General features: G+C 49.0%; 1 protein-coding gene across 1 annotated transcript in view; it reads right to left on the reverse strand.

Moving 5' to 3' along the window:
• Nucleotides 1-23,605, reverse strand: part of NPHS1 (NPHS1 adhesion molecule, nephrin) — a 51,743-nt gene that overhangs the window by 12,010 nt on the left and 16,128 nt on the right. Inside the window, exons 13-22 of the mRNA XM_060276449.1 lie at nt 23,274-23,351; nt 21,725-21,854; nt 20,627-20,799; nt 19,772-19,912; nt 18,106-18,246; nt 16,627-16,748; nt 11,789-11,960; nt 10,192-10,348; nt 6,757-6,908; nt 6,520-6,631 (exon numbers count right to left, since the gene is read on the reverse strand). Coding sequence (XP_060132432.1) covers nt 6,520-6,631; nt 6,757-6,908; nt 10,192-10,348; nt 11,789-11,960; nt 16,627-16,748; nt 18,106-18,246; nt 19,772-19,912; nt 20,627-20,799; nt 21,725-21,854; nt 23,274-23,351 — 1,378 coding nt within the window. The remainder of the gene's footprint in view (nt 1-6,519; nt 6,632-6,756; nt 6,909-10,191; nt 10,349-11,788; nt 11,961-16,626; nt 16,749-18,105; nt 18,247-19,771; nt 19,913-20,626; nt 20,800-21,724; nt 21,855-23,273; nt 23,352-23,605) is intronic.

Consider the following 23,605-nt stretch of genomic DNA (forward strand, 5'->3'; position numbering starts at 1 on the left):
CACGCCAAATCATTCTCCCCCAACTGTATGAGCAGCGCATGGGGGGGGCCAACTGAAGCAGCCTTCGCCAGGACTGCGGGGAGAAGCTCTTTCCACCGCATTCCACGCCTGGCAATCCACGATACTTTGACATTTTCTGGGAGGCCGAGGTTACTCCCGAGACCGGTTTCAATTGCCCTTTCTCTGGCCCAATGCACAATGCTGTGACCTGCAATCCACACATTGATGCAGCGCCCACCTGGAAAGGAAACATCGAAAGACGGGGGATCAGAATACCGTGGGTAAGTAAGGCCTGAGGCTAAGCGGGGGGGGGGGGGCGCTAACTGTTTTACACGCGTTGGACTTTCCCTTCCCATGGCTGGCGGCTAAGAGGTGGGGCGCAAGTATCCTTTATAGGCATTGGACTTCCACCTTCCTAATTCCTGAATCCTTTCAACCGACAGTCCCAAGTGCATCGCGGAGGTTGCTGCGCCAATACGGAACGAATGGGCTGAAAACTGGCCTGGGTCAACGCCACAAAATGAGAGGGCCTTGCGAAGAACCCGTGTGAACTGAGCGCGCGTGAGCCTAGAACTGTCCTGGTGGATCAACAGTGGCTCTGTGCCAGCCGGTCTCAGATATAGAAAGTTTTTTAGATCCCTCACAGGACAAGGGCCTTGAGCGCCTGATGCTGGGAGGCGAATAGTGGCCCCTAACCCTTGCTGATCTGTTTTTGAACGACGGATGTGAAGTACTGCCAAGGAGCTAGATAAGGATACATCCTGCATCCTGATCCCCCGGGAGGATCCATTAGGGTGGTCCTCGAATACTACTTCTCCCACTCTGAGGGCCCCAAAGAATGCCAGGGAGAAGGCTGCGGAAAACAGGCTTGCTTCATAAGGGGACCAGCAAATGGATGCCAATTGGCTGTGGATGCTGCACAACAGGTCTAAAGTAATGGGTCTCCTGTTGTCGGCCGCCGGCGGCTGTAGCCTGCGCCAGCCTTCCATGGCCCTGCGTAGGTGAAAGTTATTGCAAGGGTCCTTGGAGTACAGCAACTTGCAGAAGAATGAGATCGCCGCAGCGTGCGTGTTAAGTGTCCTGGCCGCGCGGCCCAACTCCCTTAGGTGAACCACATATTGCATGACCTCATGCTCCGTGGGGGGGCCTACAGGTGCCGGTGGGGAGCCCTTTCCTCTAAATTTTAGGAAATCCGCCCACGCGCGTTCGTAAGAGGTCAGCGTTGAGGGAGCGACCGATGCAAGTACTCCCTTTAAAATTTCTCGTTCCCAAGGCTCCATAGGGATTCCGGGAACGGTTCTGGATACAGCTGCGCCTCCGGTGCCAGCAAGCGGAAGCGGTCCATCTGTGAACGAGACAATGCATCGGCGACATCATTATCGACACCCGGAACGAACTTGGCAGTGAAGTGCATGTTTAGCTCCAGACTGTGCAGTACGAAAGCCCGCAAAAGGGTCGACACTCTGTCAGAACGGGATGATTGCCTAGAAATCACGCTGACCACCGCCTGGTTATCGGTACGAAAGCAGACCCTGCGGTTCCTGAATTCCTCGGCCCATAAGTGTACCGCCACCACTATTGGGAAGAATTCTAGAAAGGTCAGGTCCCGCGTGACTGCCGAATTCAGCCAACTGGCTGGCCAAGGCTGAGCGCACCATCTGCCCCTGAAGTAAACCCCGAAACCTATGGACCCGGCTGCATCCGATTGAATCTGGAAATCAGAACCCAGGTTCAGGTTGTCCTGCCAAAGCGACACTCCATTGTAGTGATCCAAGAAGGTAAGCCAAGCCCCTAAATCGGCTTTCACTCCTCGGGGTAAACGGACCCTGTGATATGGCTGTTTGAGACCTATGGTGAGCCTAGCAAGGCGGCGGCAGAACGGGCGCCCCGGAAGTACAACCCTACACGCAAAATTGAGGTGCCCGAGTAAGGATTGAATTTGCTTAAGCGTAACTTTTTTCAGGGGAGTTAGCTGCGAAATTAATTCCTTAAGAGCCGTCAATTTCTCGATGGGTAGGCGGGATGATTGGGCCTCCGTGTCCAATTCGATGCCTAAGTAAGTTAGTTTTGCAGTTGGGCCTTCAGTTTTTTCATGTGCCAGTGGCACCCCCAGCTCCCGCGTAAGGGCGGCGAAGGCCTTCAAGAGGTCGGCGCACTCCCCCGTATTAGCCCCGCCCACGAAGAGGAAGTCATCAAGATAGTGTGTAACACCTGCTAATCCTGTCTTAAAGCGGAGGGCCCAGTCCAAAAATGTGCTGAAGGCCTCAAAAGCCGAGCATGCCACTGAGCAACCCATCGGCATGGCTTTGTCAATGAAATACGCACCCTCAAACCGAAACCCCAACCACTTGAAGTCCTGAGGGTGGACCGGCAAGAGTCGAAACGCTGACTCGATATCGCATTTGGCCAGCAATGCTCCTTTACCATATCGCCTGACAAGCTTAACAGCCTGGTCAAAAGATGCATATTTCACTGTGCAAAGCTCATCTGGGATACCGTCATTTACTGATTTACCAACTGGGAAGGAGAGATTGTGAATAAGTCTGAATTCGCCCGGGGTCTTCTTGGGCACCATGCCAAGAGGGGAAATGTGAAGCCCTGGGATGGGGGGGGTTAGAAAAGGACCAGCTACTCGCCCCGCCGCGATTTCTTTATTAATTTTCTTGATTGCTATATCTGGCCTCTCGCGTATAGATTTTTGGTTATTCGGGGTGCCTGATAGAGGCGGGGTAAGCACCGGGATTCTAAAACCTTGAGAAAAACCTTCCCAGATATACGAGGAGGCGCTGGAATTAGGATAGACGTTTAATAAGGCCCGCAGCGGGGGGAGTTTTATGGGTGAAGCAGCCAGTGATAGGGACAGGTTAGTATCTGTTCTGGCTGGCGGCCGATCCCTGTGCGGGTCCCTGGGAGTTCCTGGTAGCTGTGTTTGAGCCGACACCCCTACCGCCCCGAAAGGGCTGCCTCCCCTTAAAACAGGACGTACCCGGGTGCTGGCCGAGGCATTTCTCGCACTCATGTGCGTACTTACAGTTGGGCCTCTGACAGAGGCCCTTGTTATACTCCCAGCAGACCCTGCGACGCGGATCCCTCCTGGGCTCAAACCTGGCTGATTTTTGAGGCTCCGCCTGCTTCTTTTCGACAAAGGGCACCACGTGGTTACTCCAGTAGTGCTGATTCCTTTGGTCCCAACGCGTCCTTGAGTTCTGAGAGGCGTTTCTACGGAAATCTTCATCGTAGTTAAGAGCCGCCGCTTCCCCCGCCATTGAATAGGCCAGCCTGACATCTATTATGTAGGCCCACAAATGCATTGCCCTTTTGGGGTATGCTGCTGCGATTACTGCAGCCCAAATGTGAATACCCGTCTGCCAATTCTCAAAAGTACGGTCAGCACGCGGGGTTCTATATCTACGCTTACCGAATTGCTTCCTTTTTTCTCCTTTTCCCAACATTTGTGATAGGGGCAGCAGCGTAAAAACATCGATATAATCGCCATTCAAGATCTTTTCACGTTTACGATTAGACAGGTGAGAACCCACAATTATGTCAATGTCTGAATTGGTGGAGGATTTAACCTCAGGCACCAACCCACCATCCCGCCATTCCAGCGTGCCGTTAAAGCCCCTGCGGTGGGAGCTCGCCCTCCTCCTATGCACCCAGACCGGAAGACCCATCTGTTCTTCTGCCTCCCCCCAGTAATCCTCCATGGGAACCTCCGTGTCAGAGTCGGAAGACGTACCTGAGTCCTCATCCGAGTCGTCTTTCCTGGTGCGCTTCCTCTTCTCCGTCTTCTTCTTTGCTTTTCCTCCAGCCCGAGGTGCCTCACCCCCCGCCGGCTCTCCGAGGGGCTCGGCCACCGACCGGGTGCCAGCATCCTCCCGCGATGCCATCGACCCCGCGACCAACAAAGGAGGCCCGGAATGGGCCTGCGAGGATTGGGATCTAAAGAGGTCTGAAATGGTCTGAGCAGACATGAGGGGCGAGACTGGTGTGCGAACCTGATCATGAGAGGCTTGGGGCAGGCTAGCTGAAGAGGTCTGGAGGCCCTGCGCCATGGTCTGGGCCTGTTGAGCGTGCTGCAGGAAAGAAGCCGACGTGCCCTGCTGGGCCCTCAAATCCTGTTGGGAGGTTTGAAGCAAGGCAGCCCGGGGGGGGTTAGTGTGACGCGGGCCGGGCTGTATGCCCTGAGCCATGGTCTGAGCCATGGTCTGGGCCTGCTGAGCGGGCTGCAAGATAGAAGCGGATGTGCCCTGTAGGGCCATCGAATCCTGCGCTATGGCCTGACTCTGCTGACGGTTCTGCTGAAGGATCTGTAGGGAAGTAGCCGATGTACCCGGCTGGTTATCCATATCCTGCTGAGAGCCCAGGACCACCTCCCCACTGGACTGCGAGCTAAAGAAAGAGAGGGAAGAGCTAGATAACTGAGTGTTGCCCGGGGGGGTTTCAGGAACGCCGGCTTGGGTATTGCTAATACCATTCTGGGCCCCTCTGCTCGCGGAGGCGAGAGATACACATAAAGGGGCAAGAGTGGAGCACAACGGTCCCAGCTGATTGCAAATATTCTGTAAATTGGAAGCCACTTGGGCCAAAGCCTCGGGGTTAAAAGAGGGAGCCGGGCCTGATGAGGCATCGACAGCAGCCCCTGCGGAAGCAGCACCCTTAGCGGACTTGCTGCGCATACTGCGTCCAGAAGGCATCCTCTTGGAGGTAACTACAAGCACTTAAGGAGACCACCGGAAGCGAAACGCTTGTAATTTAATAATAGAAGCTGCAATGCTAATTACGCCCCCGCTGCCAGATCTGCCTAATTAAACGTGCACTATAATTAACCGAATAAATAAGCAAAGGCCACAAACCTCAGGTATAACAAATTACCCAGCGGGTGACAAACTAGAAAGAGGAAAAATGAATAAATGGCTAATTAATACCCTGAGGAAACAACCAGGGAAAAACTAAATTAAATTTTCCCCGAGCAGATCAACCGGGAGGGAAGGAAACCGCTTTCGCACTTGGGGAAAAATGAAACAAATAATCCTAATCAACGCAAGGAATAAACAACACCAGGAAAAAACAAGGCAATTAGACACGAGAAATGGTAACTAACAGAGGAAATAAGCAACTAAGGCAATTGGGACGCGAAAATGCAAATAAACAGAGGGAGCAGACAACTGAGTAAATGGGCAGAGAAGCCTCATACAATTCCGCCAGTAGGCAAGTCGCGGTTAATTATTCCCACACACGCTCAATCACACAATATGCCTGTAACGAATATAAACATATATGGGCCTTATCAAAGTTATGGCGGCAGAGAAAAGGCAAACCAGAGCCACCCCACAGGCAGCTGCGACTAAGCAGGGGAAACCTCAGGAGGGGGGCACCAAAATGGCCGCTGAGGCCTGCACGCTATGACCTCCTCAAGATGGCCGCCAAGGCCAATCCACGTGGTGAGTCTGCCCTCACCTGAAATGGCTGCCTCGACACACGTGCCCTAAACTGCACGGGAACTACAATAAGCGTGAGATTGCTGGGAACGAACAAAAGAGAACAAAGGAGAGCACAAGTCACAGGGGGGGAATATAAAATTAAACTAAGTCTGCTGAGACCCCACGTGCCCTAAAACGAACAGTAAATAGAATTAAATCACAAGATTACTGAGGACTAACAACAGAGAGCCCAAGTCGCAGGGGAACGGAGTAGGTGGAAACCCCACAGCCCCGCACGATCAAAGCTGCGCGCTCGTAAAGCTCACCACCTCCGCCGGGACGTTCGCTGCTGAAATACGACTGCTGGCTGGATAGGTCGCCGGGAGGCAGCCGCCTCGACCGGCAACGCTGGCGATGCTCCGAACGGCCCCTGGCTGTACAAAGCGGGCTACGCGCCCGGTGGGGAGGCGAGCCTCGGATGGCTCCGCCTCGCTGGATGCCGGCTGAGGACCCCTCCGCCGCTGGGGCCTCCCGGCCACTGGCCGCAGAAGGAAGAGGGCGAGCACTCGCGGCCGAAAAGGCAAGCGCCAACCGCGCGGCCCTCTTAAAGCTGCCCGCCCACGCACCGCCGATCAGCTGTTCAGCGGGAGTAGGAGCGGCGCCGGCAAGCGCTAGCGGCGCTTCTGCAAATCTTCAGTAAAAAGGCCACACCGCTCCGACGATCGTGAATAGCCTGCAAAGAAAATGCTGAAGCCGCAAGGTGAGGGTGAACCGGCAAGGTAAAGCAATCGGGAGCTCAAAAGGCTGATCCGATTGCTCTGGCTACCGGGGAGAAGAGAGGCAGAGTTCCCGCCTCCGCCCCGATTTAAACGCGGGCAAAGCTCCGCCTCCCAGCCGGCCCTATTGGCCATCCGGGTGTGACGGAGGCGGGAACCCCATCTCGCGAGAAGGCTGAGTACACAGCCTCTCGCGAAGGTTGGGTCGGTCCCTGCCCACAACGCCACCTCCGCGAGACACGGAAGTGGTTTTCTGAAGCCAGACAAAGACTTATTTACTTTTAGTCTAATGTTTGTGGCTTTTGCCAAATGACTCCTACCTGACACGAAAGCTTTGCTGAAGCCCTCCGTCGAAGCCAGGGGTCCACTCCAAAGCCAGCCAGTTGTGGGCAACACCTACAACCTTTAGCCCTGATGGTGGGTCAGGGCGGCCTGGTGAGAAAGAGATCAACTGTTTAAGAACTTTTAAAAAGGGATAGTGAATCTTTGCCCCTCATATTCAGTTGATACACATGCCAAGTCTACAGCTTAGATCTTAGTGGCCCATTTGTCCTTACTGGTACTAAGTAGCTGGATGTCGAGGGTATCTGTGCCGAGTTCATTGCTGGCTGTGCAGGTAAAGGTGGCATAGTCAAGAACGGCGCTCACATTGGCAATGGTTAAGGTGCTGGTGTGCAGGGAGCCCTCATGTTCTGCAGCCACAGTATACCTGGAAGAAGGTAATGACAGCAAGAGATCAGGTAGAAAAGAATAACAGAATCCTAGAATAGTAGAGTTGGAAGGGACACAAGGATCAACTAGTCCTCCAGGCATGAATTTGACAATGAGTGAGTCCCCAAGCTCTCCAAGAACGTCTACTTACAAGACATCCACTCCATCAGCTAGACTTCCGGGAGTTGCCAAACCTGCTATTCATCCACCAAGTCTACGTCAAGTTTGCTGTGAGTCTTGCAGATGACCGGGAGAAGTTCCCCACCCACCCAGCTTTCGGTCACTGCTGCCTCTACCATTCCTCAGCTACTCCTTTAAGAAATCATAGAGTTGGAGTGGTTTAGGTAGACTAGTGTGAGGCTCAAACCCACAACCCTGAGATTAAGAGTCTCATGCTCTACCAACTGTGCTAGCAGGGCAGTCTCCTACCAATTGACCATCTTTCCAGATCTTTCATGGAGGATAGGGCTATCAATGGCTACCAGCCACAATGGCTATGTTCTCCCTCCACAGTCATTGCTCCCTCAGTGCCAATTGCTGGGGGTCACACAAGTGTGGGCAGTTGCCATTGCTCTCAGTTCCTGCTTGCAGGCTTCCTGTAGGCACCCGGCTGGCCACTGTGAGATCAGGATGCTGGGTGGGGGTGAGCCATTGGTCTGATGCAGCAAGGGCTCTTCTCAGGTTCAGATACGTACTTCAAGATCAAAACACAAATGATATCTCAGTTCGCCCATTGAAAACAGAAGCTGAAGGCAAGTTGCAATGTAATGAAGCACTCTGTCAATAAGAACATAAGGACTTCATTTTCTGCGGAGTTGGAGATCAAGAGCTACTTCTGCAAAGAGAGAAGAGTGTGTCCTTCTGCACTGCTTCTGTACCTTCTGTACTGCTGATTCCCTCCCTCCCTTATTTCTTAAGACGTCGCTTTAATACACATCTATTAAAGTCAGGGCTATTTTTCCAAGCCGAAACTCAGTTCCAACACCTCTCACGTGGGCACCATTGTCATTATAAGATAACAAGGTTCATGGGGAGTTCTGGCACCTCTTTTTGTAGAAAAATAGCACTGATTTAGTTGTACCTGAGATGAGTAGGTAATAACTTAGCGCAGGATAATCTGTATTTTAGCATGCATTCCTTATACTTATAATTGCGTTTGCATGTCAAAGCCCCCAAGCCGCCCCCATGAGAATAATGACACAAAGACACAGAATTTTAGGTTAATGTTAATGGGTGCGAGGCTGAAAAGGGGCGATTCAGCTTCGCCCCATGGTTTAAATTGGCCCAGGCCACGCCCCCAAGTCGCCTGATTGGCCGCTTGGCTACCTGGCATGGCTGGGTCTCCCCAGCGTAGGGCAGGACACACACTGAGGGGGGAGGCTTGGTGGCTCGCCCACAACGCGTCCCCACAAAGAGGTGGAGCCAATTGGTTTGCATATTTTTTTGGTATTGTATAGATATAATGTTACGTTTGCACATATATACTGTATTTTTGTTATGTTCTATGTTGTAAACTGCCCTGTAATTGTTGTTTTTTTACAAAGGGCAGTCTATAAATTTTAATAATAATAGTAGTAGTAGTAGTAATAATGGACTTCTGGATCAGGCCAGTAGCCCATCCCATCCAGCCTCCTGTTTCTTACAGTCGCCAACCAGATGCCCAGGAGAAGCCAAAAGTAGGACCTGAGAGGAGCAGCATCTTCCTCTCATCCTGAGGTATCCAGCAAATGGCATTTGGAAGCACATAGCCTCCAGCAGTGTAGGTAGCGCAAAGACATCTGGGTTAGTAGCCAACAATAGCTCCTGCCCTTAAAATGCCTAAAGCAGGAAACAGGATAAAAATTGCTTTAAGGTTTAGGAGTGGAATTTGCCTGAAATGTTTTTTTTAATATATATATATAAATAAATAAAATAAAATCCCATTTTTAATTTATATATAAAGCATGAACTTACAGATAAGTGTTCTGGTTATTTTTAATTTCAGACATGCTTCATACTATTTATGGGTTATGGCTGACATTTAGCTGGAACAAATTAGACGCGTTAGGCTGCTCCACCCCCATTCTGCTATGCAAATCAGCACAGGAACATTAATGGTATTTTAAACTTTCCCCAATTCAATGAGAACTGGGCCGGTTCCAGGTGACTACCAGACCTCTTGCCGGGTCTTTATTTGCTTCGATTGGCCAGCATCCATGTCAGAACAAACTTCAAGCCAGAACTGAATCTAAGCCAGAACTGAACTGAACATTTTAGTAGCATGGCTCCCATTACAGTATTCGCTTTCTGTTTCCCTACAGCAGGGATGCAGCCCTTTGGCTGTTGCTGGACATTGGGACATTGCATCAAGCCAAAGATCCATCTACTCCAGCATCCTGTTCTCGCAGTGGCCAATCAGATGGCGGAAAAACCTGTGAGCAGGACAGGAACCGCAACAGCATCCTCACTTATCAGCAGTGGCCCACCTAGCGAGGGAAGACCCACCACACGAACCTCTCATCAGCACCATTGCTGACGTGTACCAGGATGGAGAAGGGGGAAGTGGCAGAAAGGTTGGGGCCATGCAGATGCACCAGCAGAGCCAATCTAATGTACCCACCAGTGCATCTGTACAACCGTGTCCTCGCCACTGCCCCTTCTTGGTATACGGCAGCAGTGTTTTCGCCAGGAGGTTATTGTTGTGGCTCCGCCCCACAGGATGAGCCGCTCCTGATTAAGGATGGGAGGAGCAATTTGATTCATTCCGCATTTAAAGTCAAACTTATCAAATTTGCTCCTTCCAAAACACTACAAGAACCGAAACACAGACAGGCTTTGAAATTTGCACTTATCCGGATTTTGCAGGGCAGTTCTCCAGACAATTTTTACAAAAATGCATATACTTGGGGGAAGTGTGTAGATATGCAAATAGGCATTATATCTGGGGAAATTATTATTATTATTATTATTATTATTATTATTATTATTATTATATTGGTACCTGGCTGGGTTGCCCCAGTCACTCTGCAAATTGCTTGCAAAAATGTGTACAGCAGTCAACACTGCATACAAAAATGTGCTTATTAGGCAAAATTTGCACCAAAAGGCTAAATAATTTTCATGCATTATTTTTCTTTTTTTTTAAGGGGGGGGGGGCAAATTGCTACAGAAAAGTGGAGAACTGAGTTTAAGACTGGAAAAATGAGAAAATGGAAGAACCAGAATTGACAGATTCTTCTATCCCTTCTCATGTCTGTTATCAGGTTCCCTGCTCACATACCTGTTCACCTGAGAACTCTCACCTGCGGCTCTGAAGGTCAAGGGACACACCATTCTTGGCCCAGCTAAAGTGCACAGTGGGAACACCTTGAGCTCGGCACTGGAGCGCAGCCTGGCTTCTCCCATCTCCTGAAGCCGCCACTTTCCGCATTCCAGGGCTCTTGATGATCTCTGGTGGGTCTGGGGTGCAAGTGAGGGGAGTAGCACAAGGAAGAAATCATGAGAGTATTTGCAGCATTCATAAAGGAATGGTCTATGATGAGACTGAGCATATTTGCAACAGCCACCAGAGTTTCAGCTCCAATTTCAAAAGCAATAAAACCAGAGTATTTAATTCTTGTTTCAATTTTACTGTGTAAGTTTATGTAAATCAGTGGGTATTGTGAATTATGAGTTGTGTCCGATGCGAGTCCTACACAGACCAACTGAAACTAATGGGCATTTCCAGTGGACCTACTCTACGAGCTCAAGGGGTTGAATCCCAAGTTAGTCTGAGTAGACCCTGTAAAAGTAATGGACACAAATAACTTAGACCCATTCATTTCAGTGAGTTTTCTCTGAGCAGAACTGAGTTGAACACAGTGCTATGTATTGTGGAGTTTTATTACATGGGCTCAGTTTTAAATTTTGTTGCTTCTATCTGTATTTTTGATCATTTCACAACACACGTTCAAAAAACGTGTTGTTTTGTTCAAAAAACAAAAAAGAATGTTAATTTTAGCTGTAATTTTTGATAAAAATTTCACGCCATTTTATGACAACAGCTTGGGGGGCTTTTGCTTTTTTTTAAATTAAGTAATCTATACATTTTGTTCAATAAGTAAAAAGTCCAGCCGGCCTGCTTAATTTTGAGCATTGGGTTGCTCTATTACTGTTTGCAAGCCTCCTAGTATTATAGATCTCAATGGGTTCTAGTCAGCTACTCAGTGTAGGCCACTGAAATTAATAAACTCAAGTTAGTCATGTCAATGAATTTTAGTGGGTTTACTCAGAGTAAGACCAGCATTGGCTACAACCCAATATCTTTATATCTTACTCTTTATATAATTGGAATCAGGGCCGGCCCTAAGGCAAGGCTGGGTGGCGCAATGTGCATGGGCGCCGGGCCGCCAGGGGGCGCCGCACTGCTGCGTCCACGGCAGCCGCGCTCTGCCCACCAGACAGCCCAACCACCCTCCCGCTCACCCTGCTCCTTTCCTCCCTCCCGCCCGCCATGGGTTCGAGTCCCAGCTTCAGCCTGGCGGGTTGGGTCAGGTCGGGGGCATGAGGAGGACAAGAGGCCGAGCACTGCGCGACACCGCCGCCCCCCCCCAGCAGAGGCCTCCGCGCAGGAGGAGGCGACGGCGGCGCCCCGGAGGACAACCAAGCAGCCCAGCCCACCCGCTGCGGCGCCCCTGAGCCCAGCCCACCCTCAGCACCCAGCCCGCCCATGCCATGTCCCTCCTCTGTGTCTGCGGTGAGGTGGGGGGGGCAGCAGAGGGACCTTTGTGCCACGGCGCTTGATGTGGTTAAGACGGGCCTGATTGGAATGAAATAAGTGGTGGACATTGGACACAGGGAAGGTGGGGCAGGGCAAAATATAGAGGTTGGGGTTGCAGAAATACTAAGGAGGAAACTTACATCGAACAATCAAGCGGGCGCTACTCCTTGCTGCTGGGGAGATCCCATTGTCCGCCTGACACTCGTAGAGTCCAGCATGGGTTCGATTTGCGCCCTGGACTCGAAGTCGCCCTACCAGCCCATCCGACTGCAGTTCAATCCCCAGCTCTTCCAGGCTCTGCTCCAAATCGTTCTGGGTACAATATCAAGATAAGAGGGATCTATTCTTAGTACTGACTGGAGCACGCTTGAGAACTGAAGCCTCTCTCCGCAGAAATCCGGGCTGCACTCTGGATATTAGTCAGTTGCTTTCCTTCAGTAACACTCATAAGAATTTTAATATTTTTAAGGCAAGGTGCTTTGCAAGCCCCAATGATCAGCTTCTTGTCAGAGCTTGCAAAGCCCAGCCCACAGCTGACCTGCAAACCCCTTTGTGGCCCAGCTGCATCTTTACCTGCCCCACATCTGATATCGTACACATTAGGTATAGAACAGGTGAACGTACCTTCATTGAAATAGCCTCATGGGACAAATGGGGAGGTTCCCTGTTAATCTGGGCCCACCTAGGCTTGCACTCTCAGCCATTATAGAAAGTTGAATGAACACCATGGTGCAGCCATAATGGATTAAGGTGGACAACGCTATCTCCCGTCTGTGTCATTTTTGTGTAAGCTGCCTGGACCTTTGCTGCTCTTGGCACTTTGAGTGGAGAGTCACAGCAAATGGCCACGAAGGCAAAGCAAAAATGAAAGCCGGTAATTTTGGCAAGCCAGGGCTGGTCTCAGGAGCCAGAGTCAGGAGCAGGTCAACAATAAAACACTTGGGACTCAGCTACATTAGTTTAAAACAAAACAGTGATTTGAATATGTTAGAAACATGCAACACCAGGTGGTGCTAGAGAGTAAAAAAAAAATTCTAAGCAATTTTCCATAGCGGTTTTTCCCCTTTTGTTATAACTATTTAATTTCTGACTTGATTATTTCTTTATTCAAAGAAATCAAAACAGCTCAGGCCTAGTGATCACAGCAGCTGTTCCCAGTAGGTCTTGCCCCAAAGAAGCAGTTGCGAGGAAAAAAGGTCTCCATCTTCCCATCACTCTCTAAGACTCCTCCCCTGGTTCATTCTCCAGCACTCCTTCATCTTATATTGCAATTTTATCCTGCGAACCGCTCAGAGACCTATGGGGAAGAGGAGCTGATAACAGCAGCAGGAGGATACCCCTCCCCCAGCTTCTTCACTAGCCTGACTCTGGCTCTTGCCCCCTTCCTCTCCAGCCTCCTTTTCTGCCTCTTGTTCTGGACTGCTCTCTGCCACAGCCTCTTCCCACTCACTAAACCCTGTTGCCTCTTCAGCTTCCAACACCTCCTCCTCCCAGTCTGCTCCCTCTTTTCCCTCTGACTACTCATCATCATCCCACCATCAATTCCCTGGCTCTGAGCCTTCTTCCCCTGGGGGTTTCCTTTGGGGTCCCTCAACTGGTGCCTCCCACCACTCCTTGGCATCCAGTCAGCCCACGACAGCTGGCATATGCCCATGTGCCCTGTGTGGAGAATAAGTGATACAGCAGGTATCTCAATTGCTCTCTTTTTTTCTCCCCCTTCCCAAGTAGATTATGGCCATTCATGTTCCACGTCTTATGACGATCTGCCTACACAAGTAGTGAAATTATGCAAAATTGATGGAAAAGTCCCAGCCCCATTTCCAATTACTGGTTGATACAAAAATGTCTGTATGTGGGGGGGGAGGGATTAGTTAGTTCTTTGAGGGCTGTGCAAGTAAGTTGGGTGTATGATTTCTATTTCTTCCTCTTTCTTTCTGTCTCCCACCTATGCATCTTTGTGTGTATCACCCAGCTGAAGTCTGACCTATTGTCTTGGACTGGTAGCTATGAAATTTATTGATCTACTCTACTACGGAATAGTTTTAGAACTAGGTGTAGGAGGATAGGAGGAGACCGTGTAACTTGCTCAGATCAATTGCTTTCTCAGTGCTATTTATTAGCTCACACCATTACTAAACCATTAATTAATTTATGCAAGTGACGTCTAATTGCTTTACATTTCATCAAATGTAAATTGTTTTATTTTCAGACGTTTTATTTTATATATTTTGTTTTATTTTCTGTAAGTCCTATAAACTTTCAGAATAGCATTTCATAAAACTGTTCAGCTTTGTACAATAATAAACCAAGCTATTTGTTCCAGTCCTAATCTTGAATCTGTGGGTTTTGCTGGTTAAGCTTTACTCCTTGCTCCTCTGGGTTGCCACTGAGCAAATTTGAACCTTGACTGGGGGGACCCAATGAGGGCTAGTGCATTGGTCAGGGTTTGGCATGGCACCCACTGGCCTCGACTGGGTCACCAAATCAACAGTCCCCATCACTATTTTACTTGTACTCCAAAGCGTCTGGGGGGGCACCAGGTTGAGGAAGGTCCTACAAAGCAAATGTGGGTAACCTCTGCCCCCCCAGATGTTGCTGGACTATGATTCCCATCAGGCCCACCAAACATGGCTGGTGGCCAGGGATGATGGGAGTTGTGGTTCAGCAACTTCTGAAGGGCCAAAGGTTACCTACCCCTGCTCTCAAAGAATATCAGTTCACACAAAATGACAGCATATCCTTGGAGCCTTCCCTGCCTGCCTGTTAGGTACAAAAACTGACTTGTCACTTTCACTGACAATAATCCCTGCCCCTCACTTAAGAAACGGGGTTGTGTCAACTGGCTAGGAGCTGCAGGCAAAAAATAATAATAATTCCATTAAAGTGAGCATCTTCCAACTGCCAGCACCTAGAAAAGAAGCATGTACAATTGTAGAAATATACTGTGTAGAAAGTATTTTATTTTATTTATTTTAGTCTACAGAGCCTGTAATCTTTTGTTTTATCTCATTTGATCTTATTATGCAATGCATACTATACACAGCTTTTGGCTGTGAAGTGGTTTATAAATAAATAGATCTGCTATATATTTTGGAAAAGGGGTTGTCCATTGGTTCTCTATATGTTCAGCTGCCTTTCAAGACACCATCATCAAACCCAGACAAGCGTTCCTAAGATGACAGGGAGTGTTCTATGTTGAAACCTGGGTTCTGGCAGCTGTTTGGATCAAGATGGCAGAACAAAACATGACTCTGGTCTGACTGCCCTTTTTCTTTTCTTTTCTTTTTTTTTGCAAGGGTTTGCCCCACCTCCAAGTTATTGTAGCAAAACTTGGTGTGAGGTTTCCTGAGATGGGGGGCGGCAGTCTTTGCCAACTTTGGGGTGCCTGGCACCATTCTGATTCAAGATGGTGGACTGAAATGTGACTTTGGCATGACTTCACCCATTATTTTTTGCCATGATGGGTCTAAGCTTACAAATTACACTAGTCATTTTTAAATCACAGTATTTTGGGTTCTTAAATATTCCTTGGCAGTGCCAGACACTCCTCACTAATCTGCAAAAGAAGAAAGAAAACCAGTTTTACTTGCTATTAAGTTAGGCTTGGAGGAAAAGCTCACCTCACTGAGCAGAGCAGAGCCACATCAGCTTAACAGAGTAAGGACTGTCTGGTTCTCTGCAGAAGCAAAGCTGTAGGAAACTAACCATGGTGCAGTGGGTTTCAATTTTGTTTACCGCCACAATGGAGCTGCCAATATTTATTTGTTTATTTATATCCCTCTCTTCTACTAAAAGTACCCAGAGCGGCAAAGAACCTAATAATAAAAACTGCACAATACAATCAATACAAATGCAAGTGCGATAAACAATTTCTAAAAGCATTAATGAAATGCAGAGCCAACAAACCCGCAAACCTATTGGCATCGAGAGTAAAAGATGCTCTACACTGCATCGGAGTTCGGAATATATTGCAGCCAAGTGCGGAAATAAATAGTCTGGTGAGACTCTTGGCTGAAAGAATAAAGTAGCTTAATGTTTTGTTGTTGCTGTACTTTGGATTCATGTCTTATGGACCCTGAGTGTGCTGCTAAGTTTGTACCATTCCTAGCCTGAATATATATATATATATATATATATATATATATCTCACAAGTAACTGCCTCTGTTGTGGCATTTTGGATGGGAGTGAGGACAAGCAGGGGTGGAAAACTTCCAGCCTGCAGGCCCTCCATGCTCAGGGACAGCCTAGCCTGTTTTGCCGCCTGAAGCCTCCAAACCCCACCACTTCCCCCTCCACTTACCAAGGTGGCATGGCAGAGGCTTCTGGCGAGATCCTACACAAACTCCACAAGATCTCACCAGAAGCCACTTTAACTACGCGACTCTGGCAATGGCAGGGGGATTATCCACAGAGGCGGGACTCTGCCACCCGAGGCAGTTGCTTCAGTCCACCCCATGGGTGGGTCGGCCCTGTCCAGAACCTCTTCATCTGGTCCTCAGAATTTTCTCTAGGTCACAAAACCACACCCTTTACCAGCCGTGCTCCACACCCGCCTTCAGTGCTCTTGCCTGTTTGGACTGTGTCATCGAACTGTTGACACAGTTGAAGTGATGACTCTTGCTCCCCTGCATCAAGGATGGAGAGATGCGGCTGTTTGAATGGCTGGAATGTAGATCAGAGTCACATCCATTTCTCCACCCAATTTTGGCTCTGGGCGCACCCGGGACTGCCGTGTGGCCCCTATAAGGTTATCCACAAGGGAAGTGTGGCCCTTGGACTGGAAAGGTCAGGAAACTGCGGCCTTCCAGATATAGTTGGACTCCAACTCCCATGAGCCCCAGCCAGCATGCCCAATGGTTGGCAATAATGGGATTTGTAGTCCAGCATCATCGGCAGGGCACAGGGTAAAAGCTTGAAGCAAACAGAAAGTCTTTCTCTACTCTTAACTTCAGCTTCTGGTCTAGACTAGCCACTTACCAGCCATCTCCACTGGAACATGTTTGCAGGTGTGGGGTTGGCATCCGCCTGGCACTCAATCTCAGCTGTGCCCCCCAGGTCCACATAGGTTGGGTCTCCAATGCTACGGATGGATGGTGAATCTATTCACAGGGGGGGGGAGGTACGTGGCATGCTATCAACAGGCAAGAATTTCAATTTGGTCCACATCTTAATGCAAACCTACCTAATTCACACGTCCTGAAACAATAGGTACTCCCCCAAAGCAGCTATCCTGCAAAATTCGCACTTAGCAATACAGTTTCCCAACCAAAGACATGTCTAACAGGGGAAAGTGTGGACAATAATAAATAAAGAGAATTCATAAACATTGCATATGAAAGTGAATTACATTAGTGGCCAAAATTGTGGAAACCTTTTGGGGAAAGTGTATTTCCCAAGTTTCATTGCTCATAATACCTGATTGGCTCTCTAAACACTCATGCTCATTGGCTACACTCAAATGAAGGAAAGCTTACTGTACTGTGTATCAACCTAAGCAAGTTGTGCTTCCTTTTTTCTGGTTATTTGGCTATAACTTTTTATAGAATACAGATAACTGAACAAACTTTGTTGCCTTACATTCTTCGTTAAATTATCTTTCCATTGATATGTAATTTTACGGTATTACTCCAAAAAAAAGTGGTGTTGTGAGCTATCAAACCACAGAAATACACTTCTTCCAAAAGGTTTCCACAATTTTGGCCACTAGTGTATATTAAGGGAAATTGCTGGGGAAGGTGTGTGCATTAGGTAAGATGGCATTAAAAATGTGTATATGAAAAGAAATGAACACTAAAATGCTGACAAATGCCATAAAGAGATGAGAGAGAGAGAGAGAGAGAGAGAGAGAGAGAGAGAGAGAGAGAGAGAGAGAGAGAGAGAGAATATGTTGTTGGCATCCAGCTGTTCAGAGAGAGAATGGTGCACACCTCTGGGAGTGAACTCAAACCACCTCCCTGGGGCAAAAACCTGGCCAGGGTGTATGGAGGTCTTGGGTTGCCCAAACACCGAGACCCCCTCTCAGCTTTGCTGATGTGGTCCAAAGGAAAGCAGAGCAATATGACTGGCACTGGCTGGGCTTCAGGAGTTGCCAGAAGGAGGCGAGCAAGGCACCATCCGACTGCCTTAGGGATGCACGTGTGTGTGTGTGTGTGTGTGTGTGTGTGTGTGTGTGTGTGTGTAACTGGAAATGTGGCAAATAGCACTTAAGATTGGGGAAATGATGGAAACTGAAACCGACAGATTTGCCCATTCCTATGTTACACCACCGCACAAAGAGAGAGCATGAGGTAGCATTGGTTCCCAAGAGTAGGCATGAAGCTAAACCCAGGCCAAAAGAAAGGAAGGCAGAGGAGAGCATGCCAGAGCTATAATCGCAAAGGACAGAAAAGCACAGATGAGGCCCCTCATCTTTCAAGTGACTGAATACATGGTAGGCCCTCTCCACCTGATACTCACACTGCACATCTAACCAGAGGGCCGTTTCATTGTGGCCTTCTGGGTTCTCACAGTAGATCTTGTACTTGCCAGCATCCGCCCTGGTCACGTTCCAGATCTCCAGAGAGCCACCATCCCGGAGGTGGTACCGTGGGGAGCCCTCTAAGGAAGGCACAGAGGCGACCAATCTTAAGGCAGGCATTGCATACAAGCAAGGGCCAAGGACAGTGGTGGCTGTTGGCTGTTGGACCTGGTGGCGCAGAGGTCAGGGAGCCAGAGCCAATGGCAGGGAAAGTGAACTAATTCTGTTATTTTGTCCCTGTCTTCCTCCCAGCTGAGCTCTACAAAAGCAACCCTGAGACTCGGGAAGAGGAAGCTGAGAGCCCTTGCAATGAAGGAGGTAAGTAAGTGGGGGCTAGCCGAAGGCAGCTGAGCTTGGTGGGGCAATGTCCAACTGGACCTAATGGACCAGTCTTCACTGGGTTAGGAACAGGCGGGCAACAGACCAGAGAGAGAAAGAGAGCAGGCTGGCTGTCATGGACTGGCTGCAGAGGAGTGGCAGGAGGCACCAACTGGGGAATCCCCAAGGGAAGAAGTCTCAGAGCCAGGGGTTGGTGATGGGACGATGATGAGTGGTCAGAGGGAAAAGCCTGGGAGGAGGGAGGATTGGAAGTTGAAGAGCTAACAGGGTTCAGTGAGCTAACAGGGTTCAGTGAGCAGAGAAACTGGGGGCAGAGAGCAGTCCAGAATCAGAGGCAGGAGAGGAGGCCAAGAGGCAGAGATGAGTCAGGCTGGTGAGGAAGCCATGGTGTCTCCTCCTGCTGCAGTAACCAGCTCCCCTCCCTCCTGGTCTCCCAGAACCAGAAGAGTTATGAAGAGGGAGGTGCGAAGACAGGCACAGTGACGGAATCTCAGATTGCTTAGAAAGGACCCAGGGGAGGAGGAGACTTAGGCAACTGTGGGGAGGTGGGACCTTCAATCTCCACAACTGCCTCATAGGGGCAAGACCTACTGGGATGACTTGCTGTGCTCACTAGGCAGACCTTGTTTCCTTGAATAAGTTCACTGATGCCGTATGATTTATTGCTCCTGGCACTGGCCCACCCAGCTGTCATGTACCATTTCCCCTTCCACTGCAAGGCACTTTTTTCACCAGAAGGATGAAGCCCGCTAAGGATTCCAGGAGGCATGTTAACTCAGAATGGAGAACCTGTGGGCATCCATATATTTGTTCAACTCCAACTTCCTTCACTCCCAGCTAGCATGGCCCATAGTCAGGGATAATGGGAAGTATAGTGCAGCAACAATGTGTGGGCTACAGGTTCCCTACCCCTGTATTAGTCAACAAATGTCTTTTCCTTCCAGTGCAAATAGCTTCAAAAGGAGGATTTTCCTTAGAACCGCAGCCAGGGAGGAAATGCTAAAACTCCCCCCGACTTGCTGCAAGCCAGGTGATTATCATAACTCACTGCATGGATGCTATTTGCATTTTTTTAAGTGCAAATTAAATGCAAATATGTTTAATGCCCCATCTAATTTGGCCCTTTGATTGTAAGCTCCTTGTAGCAAGGACCAATCTCATTTGCCTCCCACTGCATGTGGGCATTGGAGACAGCAAAGCTGCACACTGGTGATGAAATAACAGCAACAGCTTGGGACTTCACTCCAAGAATGATGCTGGACCCACCTGTCAAGAGTACCTCACCAAGGAAGCTCCAGCGATAGGTGATGTCTGGAGGGCTGGCCGACACCAGCAAGGGCAGCTGGACAGCTCCGTGCTCCACAGCTTGCACTACTAGAGGCTGCTCAGAGGAGAACTCTGGGGGAACTGTGCAAAAAGCAGAGGAATAAGAGATTCTCAGATGACTTTCCCACTGACGCCCTCCTGCTTCTTGCAGCCCAAAGGTGTCTAATATGAGCATATGGCAGGTTGTTGCTGGTACATTTCAAAGAGCCAGGCTTACATTTCAAAGAGCTTCCACAGAGACCCTCCAGCTAAACGTTGCCTTACATCTGCCTGGGGACAACACATGCTAAAACTGTAAACAAATCAACCACAATTTCAGCCCAATGAACTGCAATGTGGTCATGGAAGACACACATGAGTGACAGCTCCCGGCTCCTGGTTGTTCCTTCCAGTTTGCTTTCCTCATTTCTCCATCAGTTTGCAAAACGGTTTTCGAAATCCTCGTGAAAATCCAACAACATTTTATTTTACATTTCTCCATATACATATTTTATGCAGTTTTGCCTAATATACTAGGTTCTTTGCAAGCTGTTTTCCCTAATACAATGCACCTTTATTTGTTATTTTCATGCATTTCTATGCACATTTTACTCTAGCCTATGCACATTACAAAAATGGTTGGAGAACTGCAGTGCAAAATTCAGAGAGGCATGCATTTTGAATGGCGGCTGCTTTTCGGTTCACACATTGTTTCGGAAAGTGTGGCTTAGATAGCTTTGTATTAATTTTAGGTAGTTTTCGCCTTCAAATGTAAAACTGAACTGAATTTCCCTCCCATCCCTACTTCGTACTTACATAGGACAGTGAGCTGGTAGAAGGTATTCACACCTTCAGAGAGGACAGAGCTATATGCATGGCATTCCACTCTCGTCCCATGATCTGCAGATGACACCACCAGAGTCACCTTTCCTGAAGTGGAAAACCCCCCAAATTCTGCTTTCTTCTGCTCTGGGTTACTTGCCTTCAACCTGGAGAAGAAACAATACTAGCAAGAACTTATCAAGAACTTATAAGAACAAGAAAAAGCTCTGCTGGATCAGGCCATTGGCACATCTAGTCCAGAATTTTGTTCTCCCAATAGCCAAAAATATGCCTACGGGAAGCCTCCAAGAAGGACCTAAGGACAACAGCAACTCTGCCCACTTGTGACTCCCGAGCATGATTTTTATGGTAGTAGTAGTAGTAATAATAATAATAATAATAATAATAATAATAATAATAATAATAATATTTATACCCTGCCCACTCTGGATGGCTTCCAACAAATATTTAAAATACAATAAAACATCACACATTAAAAACTTCCCTAAAGAGGGCTGCCTTCATATGTCTTCTAAAAGTCAGATAGTTGTTTATTTCTTTGACATCTGATGGGAGGGTGTTCCCCAGGGCGGGCGCCACTACCGAGAAGGCCCTCTGCCTTACTTACAATGCTTATATTTATATGTAACCTATTGCTGTGTTTTTCAACTCTGGGTCCCCTGGTGCTGTTGGACTGCAACTCCCATTATCCACAGCCAGCTTAGCCAATGGCCAAGGAGGAAGGGAGCTGTCACCCGACAGCATCCAGAGATCCAAGGTTGAAGAAGACCAACCTCTTGTAAACCACTTGGAGAACTTTGGATAATAACTGGACTATAAGTGGAAATAATAATAATAATACACACAGGGAAACAAGCTGTAGAGACTTGGGTGTCCTCGTCAGCTTTGTTCATGACTAAGCCCTAAGATCTTCCAGCAAATTGGAGGAGCAAAGAGCGAGAGGTCAAAGGAGGTTCCAAAATGCATTGGACTAGCCCTGGCAGAAATGGACAAGGGCCTTTGAAGATCTAGAGAGACCTGCAGGTGAAGCTGATGTAGGATGGGCATTGGGGAAGTCAGACATCCTCTTACCTTTTCCCATCTTTGAGCCAGGTGAGGCTGGCGGGAGGGTTGCTGCTGCCCGATTTGCAGTGGAGTGTCACCGACTGGCCACGCTTGAGCTCCTTGGCTGTCACCGTAATTTTTGCACTTAGGGGCGGGACTGTGGAAAGAAAGTGGCTGGCTGTCAAGACTCAGGCTTCGGCGCCACCTCCTAGCTCTACCCTCCATGCCAACCTTCCCCAACCTGCTGCCCTCCAGATGACCATGATGGGAGTTGTCATTCAGAAGAAATTGACAGGGGGTGTGGATTGGGGAAGGCCGTATAAAGCCTGTATTCAGGCACTCTGCATTGAGGTACAGGTAGGAGATATGGCTCAGAGAGCCTCTTTTCTGGAAATCCTGGAGAGCCCCTGCAATCCAATGTTGACAAGACTGAGCTGGATGGATCAGTGGTGTGATTTGGTAAAAGGCAGCTTCCTATGTTCAGGTCCAATCTTTCCACGTGGTGCCACAACTCTTGGGGGGTGAGCTTATCAATACACCAGAAACAAACAAGCCAAAAAGAAAATTTCTTCTTTATGGATGCTATCACTTTAAAATAATAGAAGAGGGAAATCCCATAATTATGGGTTTCACCCATATCATAAATCATTTGCATTTAGAAAGCTAGCAGGTCAGGAGTTCTAAAGCCCAGTCTTCTTCCCAGGATGCTTGCTTGCTTGATTCATCAATTTTAATTTATTTATATCCCACCCTTTCTCCCAAAGGAGCCCAGGGGGGCTTCCCAGGCACCCTCTACTAGCCTGTGCGTGAAAGCTGCCACTCAGTGTGAGAGGGGCTTTGCATGCAACAGGTCTCAGGTTTAACCCTTGGTTTCTCTAGATAGAGGGACACGGGTGATGCTGTGGGTTAAGCCACAGAGCCTGGGGTTTGCCAATCAGAAGGTCGGTAGTTCGAATCCCCGTGATGGGGTGAGCTCCCGTTGCTTGGTCCCAGCTCCTGCCAACTAGCAGTTCGAAAGCACGTCAAAGTGCAAGTAGATAAATACATAGGTACCGCTCAGGCGGGAAGGTAAACGGCATTTTCGTGTGCTGCTCTGGTTCACCAGAAGCGGCTTTGTCATGCTGGCCACATGACCTGGAAGCTGTACGCCGGCTCCCTCGGCCAATAATGCAAGAGGAGTGCCGCAACCCCAGAGTCGGTCACGACTGGACCTAATGGTCAGGGGTCCCTTTCTGGACCTAATGGTCAGGGGTCTACCATTCTCTAGATAGAGCTGGAAACAGACTTATTATGCCTGAAACCTTGGGAAACCGCTGCCCATCACTGTCAACAATAGTGAGCTAGATGCTATAACTTGGCCTATTGCAGTTTCCTATGCCCTTGCACCCTGCACAATATTCTGGTGAACCTCAGCAGGCACCCAGGCTGCTTCAGAGGAGGGCAGGACCACGGACAGCTCACTGTGGTTCTGCATACAGAGGCAGGATGGACACAAGGCACCTTAGAGCAGCCAGCTTGGAACATTGTCCCATCAATGGTTTAGTCTGGAGCAAACAATGAGCTTATGCAGCCTCACCATCATTGGTGGCGGTCTCAAGCTCCATCACCTTCAATGAAACTGGTTGGGTCTCAAGCTCCATCACCTTCAATGAAACTGGTTGGGTTGAAAGGGGTTTGGCCGTATGCATCAGGTCTCTCCTGCTGCCTGGTGGGCCTGGTAGTGCCCCATCCACTGGGATGGGGCCACCTTTCTGACATTGGCATCACTGCAGCCTGCCTGGATGCGACTGGGGCAAGTGGCTACAAGGCAGGGGCTGTGCAGGTGCACCAGTGAAGTAGTCAGATTGGCTCCACCAGTGTACCCAAACAGCCCCAGACTTGCCACCACCCTGCCCTTGCCCCAGCCCC

This window comes from Zootoca vivipara, chromosome 6 (assembly GCF_963506605.1).
Source record: "Zootoca vivipara chromosome 6, rZooViv1.1, whole genome shotgun sequence".
In the NCBI taxonomy this organism is placed as follows: domain Eukaryota; kingdom Metazoa; phylum Chordata; class Lepidosauria; order Squamata; family Lacertidae; genus Zootoca; species Zootoca vivipara.